Raw genomic sequence first — 14,499 nt, forward strand, 5'->3', positions numbered from 1 at the left:
CTTGAGATTGAAATGAAGCCGTTTTGTGCTGTTGAAGTTTATGCACTTCATGCTTTACATGATTCATTCATGCCCCCATTTCACTATAATAATTGTTCTGTACCGCGTGTGCTCGGAGTGCAATTTATTGTTATTCCCTTCATCCAGATAAGTGGATCGATCCAATGATATCACTGAATAGGGCTGGGAAATGAGCGGAGCTTGAGGTGCTCAAGCTTTGTTTGTTCTTGCAGCGTGCTGAACTGAACTTGAGCTCGGAGAGAGAGAGAGAGAGAGAGAGAGAGAGAGAGAGAGAGAGAGAGAGAGATCATGTGCGAGTATGTCATGACGTGCACACGTGTGTGAGGGCATATCCAGTTTTATTAACGGCCATGAGCCTCACTTAATTTATGGTTGCATAGCAGTGCTTTATTTAACCCCTCATCACCTCATCGTATTGGATCTTAACAAATTCAAGGCTTTTGATTGGGGGAATAGGTGCTTCAGAGGCGGCCTCTTCACTTGTATATATATAGAGAGTAATGTGTAGCTTTCAGACCAGTCCATTTATCTCTCGGACGCTCTTAGACCCTTTTAAAAATCATACTTTCATGTGTTTTTTGTTTAATCCAAACCTGTAACTCCATGCTTTATTTAGTGGAAAATATGTATTAGTTAATTTGCTTGACCTTCTTAAGTGCACCAACCCCAATCTTACTTCTCTCCCTCTAAATGCCTTTCTCGCGTAAATCTCTCTGTACATAAAAGACACAAGAGTTGGGATCCAAGCCTAGAATGTATTATGTGGCAATCTCTCGGTTTTGAACTTAATAATTGAGAAGGGGGATAGTCCTACTACCCCTTTTTTCTCCTCTCTCTCTCTCTCCTTTAGCCAAATCTCTCTTTTATAACCAGTTTATCATCCACATTCAATTCATTCCATTAATTTCCTCATTGATGAGAAGCTTATTTGTAGAGATTCAGTGATATCCGTGCCCAATGACAGTCAAAGTTTTGCAATATATTATGAGAGGTCTTGAATTTTGGACCCTGCTTCGATCCATAACCCAATCTGTCAGATTTTGATCACTGCACAATAGGAAATTCCAATCAAGTTTATGGAGGTAGCAAAGGGCTTGGGTCGATAGGCCCAAGGTCCAAGCTTGAAGCCCACCACAAAGTTCTCCCCGGAGTGTAGGGGTAGAGCCTTTGCAGTATGAATGTGCCTTATTTTATAGTTTTTCCTTATTTACCAGCTAGGGTTTTGTTCTCTTTTTCATATATGTAGCTGCCTTCTTTTGAACTTAGATATCAATGAAGTAATATTAATAAGTTAATTAAATATATAACATAAACTAACCTTATGGCAATGATGGACAAGGCAGAGCGGGAGGGATTTATGTCTGGCATTCGCATTCATGGTGCCCAGCCTTTGCTTATTCAGCAATTTGCAGACATCTTAATTTATGGTGTTGCATCTTTGCATCAACTAGACCTGGTTCATCCTTCATGCATTTTCGGCGCTCTGGTATGCATATAAATGAAGCTAAATGCAGCCTAGTAATGTTCAATGTCGTTGATGATCTGAAGGCAGCTGCAGAGTGCATCTTTGGGTGTAAAAATGAGTCGCTTCCAATTCTATTTCAAGCCTGGAAGAGTAAAGTATGCTCGGCCAAAGGTTGGGATGGGGATGAAGGTTGGGTTATTCAATTCAAACGTCCAGTTACACGCCTGAGATTCAAGAGTGGACATTATTGCTGACTATTCTTCAAACTCAATACTTGTCTTCATCTTCGAACATTGTAACCTGGTCAGTCAACCAAAAAGGTAAGTTCACAGTCCATTCATCAAAGCATTCAGTCAAGCTGGTCCGAGTCCCTTCCCCGTTCACCCGATTCATGAAATTGGGTCATCAAGGCTTTCGCCTGGCTTGTTTCTCTGGAAAGAGTCAATGCCCAGCTGCATCTAAAAGCCGAAGGACTCACTTGGGGGGGGCTGCAGAGGCGTCCACTATGCATATTTTTGCGCACCCTCCAGCCTTTCGTAGTCTTCTTCAATTATCCTGGCCTGATTATTCCTTCTGTACATTATGGTTTGAGATATCTGATTACTGGCTCTCCATCACTGCTGCGGGGAGGAAAATGGCGTCTTATATGGCATCGGTGTCTCTATTTCCGCATGGTGGTATGTGTGGTTGGAACGCAACAATCGCTTGCTTTCAAGTACCCATTCTGTTCTCTTAAAACACACTTTTGTATTCAGGGTGATATACCATCATGCACAGCATTTAAATGACCTAAATCGGATATAGACTGGATCGGAAAATCAAGATTGGTGTTGTATTGGTTCTTTGTTTTTTTTATCTTCGTTTCTGTTTCTTTACCCCTCTACCTTTCTCTTTTGTCCCTTTGCTGGGGTGATCCCTCACCACCCCCTTCTGAGTAAAATTTACTTTTATTAAAAAAAAAATCAATTTAGCTTGTTATTCAAGTTCAATGCCAAAAAAGCAGATCCCGTTTCTCTTGTTTCACACTTTGGTAGATGTCCATAACTTGGTTTTACCTATCAGACTTACAGAATGACATGCTAAGAGAATATCATTGATCCAACAAACAAAGTGAAGCACGGCCACCATTCAGAGCGTAGTAGGCACATACATTCAACTTCAACACATGTTAAGGTACGTCCTAAATCTGGAAGGATGGCCCCTAGTGGCATTCAAACTAGACCTCTCACTTAGGACAATGTAACTAGGCTCATCCAGCTATCACATTCCACCTTTGGAACTTTTGCACATAATGACATATCCAGCCCTTAAACTTTGGTGAACTTGGTGCAATGGATAGTTAATTTTTCCTAGATTGAAAAAATATCACTGCGAATTCTTGAGTGAAAAAGCATTGACATGCCAACACAAAAAACCATAACTTGCTCATCTTCAGTTAGAGTGCTTGGTCCATGTAAACAGCTTTGGGGATTCAACTTTTCAAATTCTTCGAAAAGCCCCAAGGGAGGTTGGTGTAGTGGGGTGGGGCCTGACTGCTAGATGGGCAGTCAAGTTTTGATTCTCATGGACGTCAACCCTCTGTGCAAGCCAATGCATAGCGTAGGCCCCGGTGGCAAGGATTCTAGCCTCGGAGTTTTACACGACCAGCATGACAACCGTAGGTATGGCAGGCTGAGCTAGTGCGACCAGGTCTTCGTGCCGGGTGAGGTTTCTTTGGGTTATAAATTCCCAAAAAAAATCATTTAAAAAATGCCAACGGGCCTGAACCATGCGATGCAGAAATCATCAATAACCCTACCATAGTTCAAACAATCACAACAATTCTGTAGAGCATTTTTGAGTGAGAGAGAGAGAGAGAGATTTAATACCTCTTTTCTTTTCTTTTCTTTTCTATTTACAAAAAGTTAAACCAAAAAAAAACTAAACCAAGCACGACTCTCTGACATAGCTGCGACATCAACCATATGCAGAGGATGGGTTTGGTGGTACCCGGAGGCCGGTTCGACGACCACACAAGCTAACTCTCACACTTGGTAACACACTCGGTTTGCACACCACAAAGAGCTCCATCCATGTACAAGGTACACCTCTCACCTCTCTCTCTTCATTTTTTATTCTTAATGGGGAGGACCAATGTACAAGTTATGTAATTAGTAGATGACTGTACCTAGTAGCACTGGTCGATCATGAGTAATATAGAAGCAGACACTGACACGAGGGTAAGTTGTAGTAACCCTGCAAATAGATGAGAAACTAAAACAACCTCTGCAGGAAAACTGTAAAATAGATGAGAATCCAAAACAACCCTCTGCAGGAAAACTGTAAGCACCCAACTGGTAATAGGTGTCAACAACAACCTAGCAGCAGAGACTGCCCAACCCACTGGCAGCAGAAACTAAGCAACGGATTAGCAAACTGTGAATGGCACCAAGCAGCATCTGTGATACCAGAAGTACTAACAAGTTCCTGCTTGCAGCTACCATGCAAAGGAAACAAGAGTTAGCCCCATCAGCAAACTATCAAGCACCACCGTGGTGAATTAGATCAACGAATCCAAAAAGAATGAATAACTCCAGCCCTCCTACAAATTGAGAGTGGATGTTCCTTTGACATGGAGGCATATGTTACACAGGAGAAAAGAGACCAGCAGCAGTGAGGTCCCAAGGATGCAGGCAGCTGGGAACAGCCTACTCAAACCGATTGAGAGGTATCGCTGTAGATGAACCATGAAGCCACAAACTCCACCTCGGGCCTGCTCGCAATCAGTAGTGTTGCTTGCAGGGTTTTCATTCTTGCTTGATAAGAAAGATGATATCCATCTCTGAGCAGGACCAGAAACAGAGGCTGGACCTGTGGATTTCAAGCTAACTGCTGCTTTCACGCATTCATTTGGCATGGATTTTTCATTCTTTGATACTTCTTTTGATGCAGATTTAGTGCCACCTGCAGCTGTGGTGAGACCTGAATCAGTATCTGAGGTGTTCCATTTGCTTTTAGTTTCAGATCGGCCAGTGCTGAAGTTTTCCACCAGAAGCAGTTGCTCCTGAAGTCCGTAATCTGAATCGTCATGTTCATTAAGAACTCTGACGGATGGATCTTTGTATGTGCAGGTTTCCACTGTTCCACTTGCAGCTGATTCCATCTTATGGATCTGCAATCTGATCCTCTGATCTATAAACTCTTTCGGCAACTCATAATTGCTTCTCCGGATCAGAATTCCAGTCTCATTGTTATCAAAGATGCTATTTGTAGTTATTGGATCCACTGCCAGCAGTATGTCATCATAGCCAAAATCAGATAGAGAAACACCATCGTCCATTGATGGATAGCTCAGGGGCTGTCCTGTGGCAGCCATGTGTGTTTCTTCAAGATTCTGCCTGTCATATGCAGAATCAATTTTGGAATAATTTTCAACATGGAATTCAGTAGGGTTCTCGAGGTTGCTAACGATGCTGGATTTTATTTCCTGGTATGCAGACTCAGCAGCAAGCTCGTGATTGGAGGTTGCAGCAGCAGCCAAGTCATCCATCTTTGGAAGGTCAAGGTCGAGCTGCCAAAGCGTAGTGTGATTCTCAAGGTTGCTAAAGAAGCTGGATTCTGATTCCTGGTATGCAGATTTGACAGCAAGCTCTTGATTGGAAGTTGCAACAGCAACCCAGTCCTCCATCTTTGGAGAGTCAATGCCGACCTGAAAAAGTGGTGTAAATTACCAGTCATCAACTATTTATATATACTGCTCCCCAGAATGGAACCACTCCTACCCTAATACTAGGGATGTCAATGGATCGGATTTTATCCGATAACCGACTGAATCCGACTTAGTTTAGCCAGACCGAAACAATACCTAATTATAATCGGATGCAGATATGGTTTTGGTTGTTTGCTACAGAATCCAACGGATATGCAGATTTGATGGATATCCTAATCCAATTACATGAAAAAAGTGGATCTTGTATGAGATTTTCACCATCTGAATTTGAATTCAAATCTGTTTCTGGTATTGACCACATCCAATCTGAATCCAAACCGTTTACATCCCTACCTAATACCGCTACTAAATATGCTAAAGCTTGAGACAGAATGGGTGGAGCATACCATGAGTTCACTTTCACCGTTTTCCAAGTAAGAAGCTGCCCATGGGTCATGATCATCAACAATTGAGTTCAGGAACTCCTCAAGTGAGGCTTCAGTGAACCCATCTACCCAATCAGATGAAGAAGTTACAGGTGCTGTCTGTACTACCCCTTTAGCAGACCCCTCTTCCGCTCCCAGTTCACACTGTGGAACACTTGAAGTTTCTGCTGAAAAGCAACTGTTTGTTTCAGTCTCTACAACATGATCATCTTTGTGACGTGAATCCAACCCATTTTTCTTTGAAATGCGACAGAGGACATAAGAATCCTGTTCCATGGAAAACAATTAGAAAAGATCCACCCCTGAAAGAAACAAAGCTTCTATAAGCAGAGTGGCACGATAATAAGTGCCTACTAGAGAGAAAAGTTTATATTTGCAGTAAAAGAATAAGCAAACTAATGGAAAGAAGTCGATAAAGAAAAACCATACATGTATGCCAGGTACTACAGCTTGACATTCTTTCTCATTGAGATGGTACTCATGCATGACCCAATCTGTACGCTTTCCTTGAGGAGCACGGCCTTCATGGAACACTAACGTTTTCTTGGTCCCTACAACACACTTAGCATCACAGACGTTTCTGTCCTTTCCAGTAGCTTTCCAGTAACCAGCTTCAGTTGCCCTGTTCTTACGAGAACCATTTTGATACTTTCTATCCCTCGGGCTGAAGAAATGCCACTCGCAATCTCTGCTAGGAATCTTGCATTTTCCTGAAAGTAATACCCGTTGAATGTTCAAAACAGCAAGGTCTTAAAGATGTTTTAAAAGGAATTCATGCCTGCATTGATCCAAAGTATAGAAACAGTGAAATGCATATTCATGCACGGATGAGTATTTCAAAGCAAATGAAACGCAACAGCAATATACTTCTGCGAAAGAGTAAATACCTGGTAGATCCCAAGGTTCGTATTTATACAGGTTGATTTCTTGTATGACCTCGAGGCCTTTCAGCTTTTCACCCAGGATTTTCCCCTTTAGATAATAAGAAACTAGTTGAGCATCTGTTGGATGGAACCCAAAACCAGGAGGCAGTGACAGAATGTCTACCATAGCCATGATTTGAAAGATCTTTAAGACTGAAACAATGGACAAACAAAACGTGTTAACAAACGAGTTCTGAAGCAAGAAAAACCCCATACCGATGATACAAGAAAAGCTACAGGTTCAGATGATAAACATGACAGGTGCAATGAAGGAACATTATTTGAGTATAAAAAATCTCAGGAACCACCAACACTAGGAAAACTACCACTAGTGCAAATCTTTACCCGAATCTTTAACCCTGAATCGCAGCTCCTGAGATATTAAACCCCAAGAGCGTTTTAATGTCACAGCACACTGAAATAAAACATATAAACACTCACTTGCGCGCACACACAAAGAAGCACACGCTGTTAACTTGTGAAGGCCTATAAAATTTAGCACCAAGTAAACATGCCCATTGAGAAAGCCAAGAGAGACATCAATATGAGTTGGGCTTGAACCATTCAATGCAAAAGAAAAAAAACATGAACTACATTCAGAAAATGGATATTGAAATTCAAGAAAACTACCACTAATATATCAAGTTGGTTGGCACGAATCTGTCTATATTGAGCGAAACATTACAACCCTGTATAATGTTGGCATAAAATTGTCAAAAATCATTCATTCAAAAGAATTATATGCAACTCCTATGCCTGATCAAAATACTAGCTACCAAAAAAAGAAGAATCTAGGCCAATCATACCAACAAGTATATAAAATCGCCATTTTTACCGTCAAAAGCACAATATTACACAACCAACGGGCTTGTGGCCCAGCAAAAATCAAAATTTTGAAAACCTCATAACAGATCGAACCAGTAAACAATCAAAGGATAGCCAACAGACATGTTTCAAACCCCAACCTTTCTACAAGAACAAAAAATTCATAGCTACACAAGATTGTCCAGCAAAACCTACTTAAAGTTCAAAATTTTCGAACCAGAATGCAACAATTTCCGATACAGATGAAAAACAGCAGGGCAAAGCAATATAGACAAAAAGGAACTACAGCACGTAACCTAATCTATCCGATTTTCATGCATCAAAATCCAACTTTTTCAAGCAGTACATCAAGAACTCGAAGTTTCCCCAGACTTTCGAGCAAAAAACCGAGAAAATTTTTGAAAAAAAAATCCTGCCAAAAGCCCCACATAAAACCACACAACTCGCCGAAGCAATCCTCGTCTGACTTTTCATTATAACGATCACCATAAAACGAAGGTCCCCTCATTCTTTGAGAAATTAAACACAAATATTTTTTCTGAAAATCAATACTAGATCCCAAAAGACACAAAATCAAACTCAGGCCTTCAATTCCCAACCGAATCAGCGAAAAAAAATCATTCATCTACTAAATTCAACTACTTCCCAAACCCCCGATCAGGGCAAAAGGCGGGAAACCCCCAAGAGAGATCCCCAAAAAATCGCGACATAAAACGAGAAATCCAAACTCCCCAAGAAATCGAAACCAAAAACAATAAGGAAGAAAGAAGAGGAAAGCTCACCAGAGGGTAAGGCGATAATCAGAGGAGGAGGGGGAGGGGGAGGAGGAGGAAGAGATACTCAGAGCTGCAACCCGATTTTAATGACCAAAACCGCGTTTCCGTACCATTTCCTCGTATTTCCATTTTGTTCTATAAATTTACAAAATGACATCCAATTTATATAGATAGTCAGGTTGCTGCACAGATTTTAGATTATTACAATTAACTGCCTATCTTTTTAATCCCCTTGTCACAAAAAATATATTGGATATATTGGGTTGCCGTTCATCACAACGGATGAACGGCTGCCTTTGATCTGATCCTGTCGAAAAAAAAATGGGAATATAAGATGGCTCAAAGGTATGTTATGCTACATGAAAAAAGAGGTTAAACGTAATAATGAAAGATTAAGGACATTTTTGCGAATTCTGCTTTTTTCTAATTTACTCCAATTTTCACAAAGGGAACGTCATTCTTGGGAACGTCATTCTTATGGAAGCTTCGTTCCATCATCAGCAGTGACGCCATGGTCAGTGGCCAGTGGGACTGAGCCACGTCGTCATATTGATGTCATCTCTCAATCATTTATGGAAACCCCATAGGGATGGCAGTGGACTGACGGGAAACGGTTTGAACCCCGTTTGAATGGGAGATTGTAGGACATCAAACAAAGATGGAAGGGAGGATAAAGGTTAAAATCAAAACCCGTGCAAAAATGAAGTTGGGGATGGACTTACTCTTTCTTCCGTTCCACCCTATTCTCGTCCTGATCCCCGCCTTGTTTTGTCCTACTCCCACCTCACCTCACCTCACCCATCCCTAATCTTTCTTTAGGGATGGCAGTAGACCGAAGGAAAATGAGGCCCCAAACCATTTAGCTCCGTTTGGATCAAAGATAGAGGACATGAGGCAGGAATGGAAGGGAGCATTTTGAGATGGAACGGAGGCAGAGACCTTGTACCCTGCCCCGCCTCGGTCCAAGGCCATCCCTAAAACCCTTTTCATTATTAAAAAGAAAATCTAATCTATCCTTCCAAATGGCTTTTTAGCTTAAATCATCGTCACAAGCCAATATATCAGTAACTTATCGTGTTTATCGGTTATATATAGGATCCCAAGCCCGAATAAAAGAGGAGGGTTGTGGTAGGCCAGTGATAGCCAACATAAAAACTTAGTCACACCCTATGAATATGAACCAATATGAGAATTTTGTTGGGGCGTTTCCTACTGAGCGACACGCTGTACTCTATAGGCTCGGAGGCAGTGATAAATGGGCAAGGGTTGCTAGGTCATCGCCCAGAAGCAACGCGTCACACCGGCGCCCGAGTGTGGTGTCAAATAGGCAAGGGTTTCCTTACTTTGTTGGACGGGTAGGGGTAAAGAAGATAGTTCAAGACCATAAAATTATGGTTAGTCACTTGGAACATAAGGTCTTTAACTGGTAAGTTGGTAGAGTTAGTAAATGTTATGTGTAGGAGAAAGATGAATATTTTATGTCTACAAGAGACCAAATAGGTAGGTAAGAAAGCAAAAGTGATAGAACCTTGGGGATATAAGATTTGGTATACAAGAATAAATAGGATCCTACAGGATATCGCAGGATAGTGGGGATCTTCAATATCTCACTTTTACTCGCCCTGATATTGTCTATTCAGTCAATCAGGTATCTCAGTTTATGCATGAACCGCGTATTGGACATATGGAAGCTGTTAAACGCATTCTTTGATATTTGAAGGGAACTATTGAAGATGGTCTTTTGTACAAAAAGAGTATGAATGAACATAATATGCATGAACTTCTTGTTTACACAGATGCAGACTGAGCAGGAGATACAGATGAGCGTAGGTTAGTGTCAGGATACTGTATTTTCGTTGGCCTAAATCTTGTATCTTGGAGCAGTAGAAAACAAAGGGATATTGCCAGATCAAGCACAAAAGCTGAATACAGATCAATGGCAGCTGCTACAGCTGAAGTAACATGGATTAAACATTTGTTGACATAAGTAGGAGAATCAATATCTAAATGTATTCTCCTATGTGACAATCAAAGTGCCATCAACATGTCATTCAATCCTATCTACCACAGTCGTGCCAAGCATATTGAAATTGATCAACATTTTGTAAGACAGAAAGTCGAAGAGAAAGAAATTGAACCAAAATTTGTTCGGACTACTGATCAAGTTGCTGACTTGTTTACCAAAGGACTTATCAAGGACCGATTCTGGATGTTGAAAGGCAAGTTGTTCATGGTTCAAAACCATGTACAACTTGAGGGAGGATGAAAAGGAGTGTGTACACACGACTGGGTTTGGATCTTATCCAAACCCAATCTGAGTTCATCCAACTAGCACTCTAATTAGCACATGTTCATTAAAGTCACTAATGACATTTTGTAATTTACATTTCTTGTATGATGGGTATTTTCGTACCCTAGTAATTGTAACAACATGTATTTATAGTGAAGCCCAATACCACAGTCGTGTGATTCATTTTGGGGAAAATCCTGCAGCTTTCTCTTCTCTCTCTCTCCCATTCGACTGCTCTTGTGTATGAAACAGAGAACCACGATTTCTATCAAAACCAAGAGTATACACAAGTTACTTATTAAATTAGTATTAGGTATGAATATTATTAGTGTTTATGCACCTCAAGTAGGTTTAGATGATTTCATTAAGCATCAATTTTGGGAAGATTTAGTTGGAGTAGTACAAGGGATATCTTATGGAGAAAAGATTTTCATCGGCGGTGACCTTAATGGATATGTAGGCATTAGTAGGGATGAATTTGAGAGTATCCATGGAGGCTATGGTATAAGAGAAAGAATTTTAGATTTTGGTTTGTCCTATGATATGATCTTAGCAAACACTTGGTTTAGGAAGAGGGAGTCTCACCTAGTAACATTTAAAAGTGAGGTTAATACGAGTTAGATAGATTTTTTCTTACTTAGAAAAAGAGATAGGGGTTACATCGATTATAAGGTTATACCGGAAGAAAGTGTAGCTACACAACATAGAGTCTTAATTTTAGATTTTAGAATTAGAAAATGCCGCAAACGGGATAGACATAGGATAGATCCTACAATTAAGTGGTGGGCACTGAAAGGAGCTAAACAAGGAATGTTTCTAGAGCAGGTAGTTAAGGAAGTTGATTGGTGTCTCAAGGAGGATTCAGAATCAATATGGAATAAGATAACGGGTGGCATGAGAAATTTGGCTAAGGAGGTATTGGGTGAGTCTAAAGGTGGTGCACCGCTAGGTAAGGATACATCATGGTGGAACGAGGATGTCAAATTAGCTATTAAGGTTAAAATAAAGTGTTATAGAAATCTAAGTAAGAGTCGTGATAATAAGAATTTAGAGAAGTATATGATGGCAAAGAAAAAAGCTAAAAAAGTAGTTTGAAACGTGAGGGATAAGGTATATAAGGAGGTTTATGATAAGTTGGATACCAAAGAGGGCGAGAAGGATATTTATAGACTTGCAAAGATGAGAAATAGGAAATCGAGGGATCTGGGTATGGTTAGATGTATCAAAGATGAAACACAAAGGGTTTTAGTTAATGATGAGGAGATTAAGAAGATATGGAAAGATTATTTTGATAAGCTATTTAATGGAAGTCATGCTCAGGATCTTGGAGACTTCTCCATTCCTTTTCATGAGATGAATCGTGACTTCATGCGCAAGATTAAAAAGAAAGAAATTGCAGAGGCTTTGAAGAAAATGAAATCAAGAATGGCAGTTGGCCCAGATGGTATACCTATCGAGGCTTGAAAATGCTTGGGTGAGAAAGGTTTAGAATGGTTGACAAATCTTTTTAACAAGATTTGGCGGACAAATAAGATGCCTAATGAGTGAAGGAAAAGTACTTTGATGCCTCTATATAAGAATAAAGGTGATATACAAGATTGCGCAAACTATCGTGGTATAAAACTCATGAGTCATACTATGAAACTTTGGGAGTGGGTGATTGAGGAAGGTTGTCATGATATCGGAGAATCAATTTGGTTTTATACTTGAAAGATCAACTATGAAAGCTATACATCTTCTTAGACAACTTATTGAGAGATATAGAGAGAGAAACAAAGATTTGCATATGGTTTTTATTACCTAGGGATGTTCTCTGGCGGGTAATGATGAAGAAAGGTGTTTCTCTCAAGTACATTAGTATAATTAAAGATATATACGAAAGAGTAGTAACCAATGTCCGCACTTGTAGAGGGGTGACAACCAATTTTCCTATAACGGTTGGGTTACATCAAGGATCTGCATTAAGCCCTTTCCTATTTGCTATAGTGATGGATGAGCTTACGAGATCAAGTCAAGAAAATTTGTCGTGGCGTATGTTGTTTGTTGATGATATTGTTTTGATTGATGAGTCTAGAGTTGGGGTTAATGCTAAGTTAGAATTATGGAGACAGACAATGGAAGCAAGAGGTTTCAAGTTGAGTAAGAGTAAGACAGAATATATGGAATGTCGGTTTAGTAAGCAACGAAGTAGTGATGGGAGTGTAGTGAAGCTTGGTGAGTAAGAAATATCAGTGGATGACTGTTTCAAATATTTGAGATCTATCATTCAAAAGTATGGAGAAATTGATGGAGATGTAAATCATAAGATAAAGGTTGGGTGGATGAAATAGAAAGATGCAACTGAAGTGTGGTGCGATCGTAGAATGCCATTACGGTTGAAGTAAAAGTTTTATAGGACGACAGTTAGGCCCGCTTTACTATATGGTATAGAATGTTGGGCTGCCAAGAGACATCATATTAAAAAAATGAGTGTAGCTGAGATGCGTATGCTTAGATGGATGTGTGGAAATACAATATAGATAAGATTCGAAACAAGGAGATACATAAGAAAGTAGGCGTTGCATCCATTGAAAATAAGATGAAAGAGAATCATTTACGGTGGTTTGGACATATTCGGCAAAGGCATAATGATGCTCAAGTTAGAAGGATGGAGAAATGGAAAAATATATTAGTTAAAAGAGGTCGGGGTATGCCTAAGAAGACTTGGATGAAGATGATAGGAAATTAAGGATATGAATGCTTTGAACCTCACCGAGGACAGAGGACATGGCATTGGATAGAAATGATTGGAGGAGAAGGATTCATGTGGAAGACCCATAATGATTTTCTTTTTTGGTTCATATCGCTGACCCCAATTATTTTGGGATGAAGGTGTAGTTGTTGTTGTTGTATACTACTATTAAAATTTAAATGATTTTGATTAGCTAAATCAATTTCAGTGGCTAAAACTATCATTTAATCTTAAGAAAAACACATAAAATAGAGAATGTTTGTAATAAAAGTTTCACATAAAAGCTAAATGAGTTGAATTTTTTACGGAATTGTAGATCAAAACAAATCATTGGTATCAAATTCTGATGCATAAATTCTATGTAGTCTTTTGAAAAAAAAATCTGATAAGTAGACCGAGAAAGAATGTCGTGTACAGTTTTCTCTGCAACTAATTAATAGTTCAGTCAACCGTAAAACTGCCATATACAAACTATGCTCAAGTAGTGTAATTAAATAGTTAAATTTTCACAAAAAGAATGAAATAAAAGGGAAAAAAAAAGTGACTACTGTTCCAAGCGCAATTCAGAGTATTCTAGAATTCAACCATTTTTTGCCAAGGCCCCACCCACTAGGCAAACCTCCCTTATTGGGATCTCCTATTACATTGGAATTTGTTTTATTAAGTCCAACCCATCCCTATTTTTCTATTCGATTAGTATTTTGATAAAATGGAAAAATAAAGAGTGAGTTGTACGTATAAAAGTTTAGATGTTATAATGCATGGGCCCCTCCCTGGTTAAACTCATCAAATCAGCCTTATTGCATCTCAAAGATGCTAGGCTAGTGGGTACAAACGGCCAATTCTTTGATAGACACATTTTAATTATTTAGACAATTGAGTTGTTGACCAAGGCAGACGGACCATAGATGAACGAAGAACTTAACGTTTAGAAATAAGAAGCAAACCATGGATAAATTCAAGTAACACTTAAGAATAATCTCAACTTTCAATCTCACAAGCCCAAAGCCCTTGAAAAATAATTATAATTATGAAAATGTATAGCTACTTCTAAGTCACTACATGTTTTTGATATTTAAAAAAAAAAGGTCAAGCACAATTTTTAAAAGTAAGGTATTTTATAATATAAATTTAAAAATAAAAATAACTCTTTTACCTTATATATATATATATATATATATATATATATATAAGAAAATGAAAAATCCTCCCAAACCTCTTCAATGGATGTTTTATTGTATCTTTTGTATTTTTTTCAAAATTACTTAATTTATATGCTTGCTTTTATAGGAGTCAGTTCTTGGAGCATTGGATTTCAATGCATGGATAGGTTT

General features: G+C 39.2%; 1 protein-coding gene across 1 annotated transcript; it reads right to left on the reverse strand.

Annotated features, from left to right (window-relative positions):
• Positions 1 to 3,734: 3,734 nt before the first annotated feature.
• Positions 3,735 to 8,188, reverse strand: LOC149833931 (uncharacterized). The gene is made up of 5 exons (XM_090009902.1): positions 8,151 to 8,188; positions 6,508 to 6,696; positions 6,050 to 6,330; positions 5,582 to 5,887; positions 3,735 to 5,174 (listed from the first exon to the last, which is right to left on the reverse strand). Exons 2-5 carry the CDS (start codon positions 6,674 to 6,676, stop codon positions 4,068 to 4,070), a joined length of 1,863 nt encoding a protein of 620 aa, XP_089866028.1. The 5' UTR covers positions 6,677 to 6,696; positions 8,151 to 8,188; the 3' UTR covers positions 3,735 to 4,067.
• Between the last annotated feature and the right edge of the window lie 6,311 nt (positions 8,189 to 14,499).

This window comes from Nuphar pumila, chromosome 6 (assembly GCF_984573655.1).
Source record: "Nuphar pumila chromosome 6, dmNupPumi1.hap1.1, whole genome shotgun sequence".
Taxonomy (NCBI): domain Eukaryota; kingdom Viridiplantae; phylum Streptophyta; class Magnoliopsida; order Nymphaeales; family Nymphaeaceae; genus Nuphar; species Nuphar pumila.

Coding starts and splice junctions, on each gene's coding strand:
- LOC149833931 (XM_090009902.1), bottom strand. CDS start 6,676: ATGGCTATGGTAGACATTCTGTCACTGCCTCCTGGTTTTGGGTTCCAT. Junction 6,331..6,507: donor CGAACCTTGGGATCTACCAG/GTATTTACTCTT, acceptor TATTACTTTCAG/GAAAATGCAAGATTCCTAGC. Junction 5,175..5,581: donor ACGGTGAAAGTGAACTCATG/GTATGCTCCACC, acceptor CCACTTTTTCAG/GTCGGCATTGACTCTCCAAA.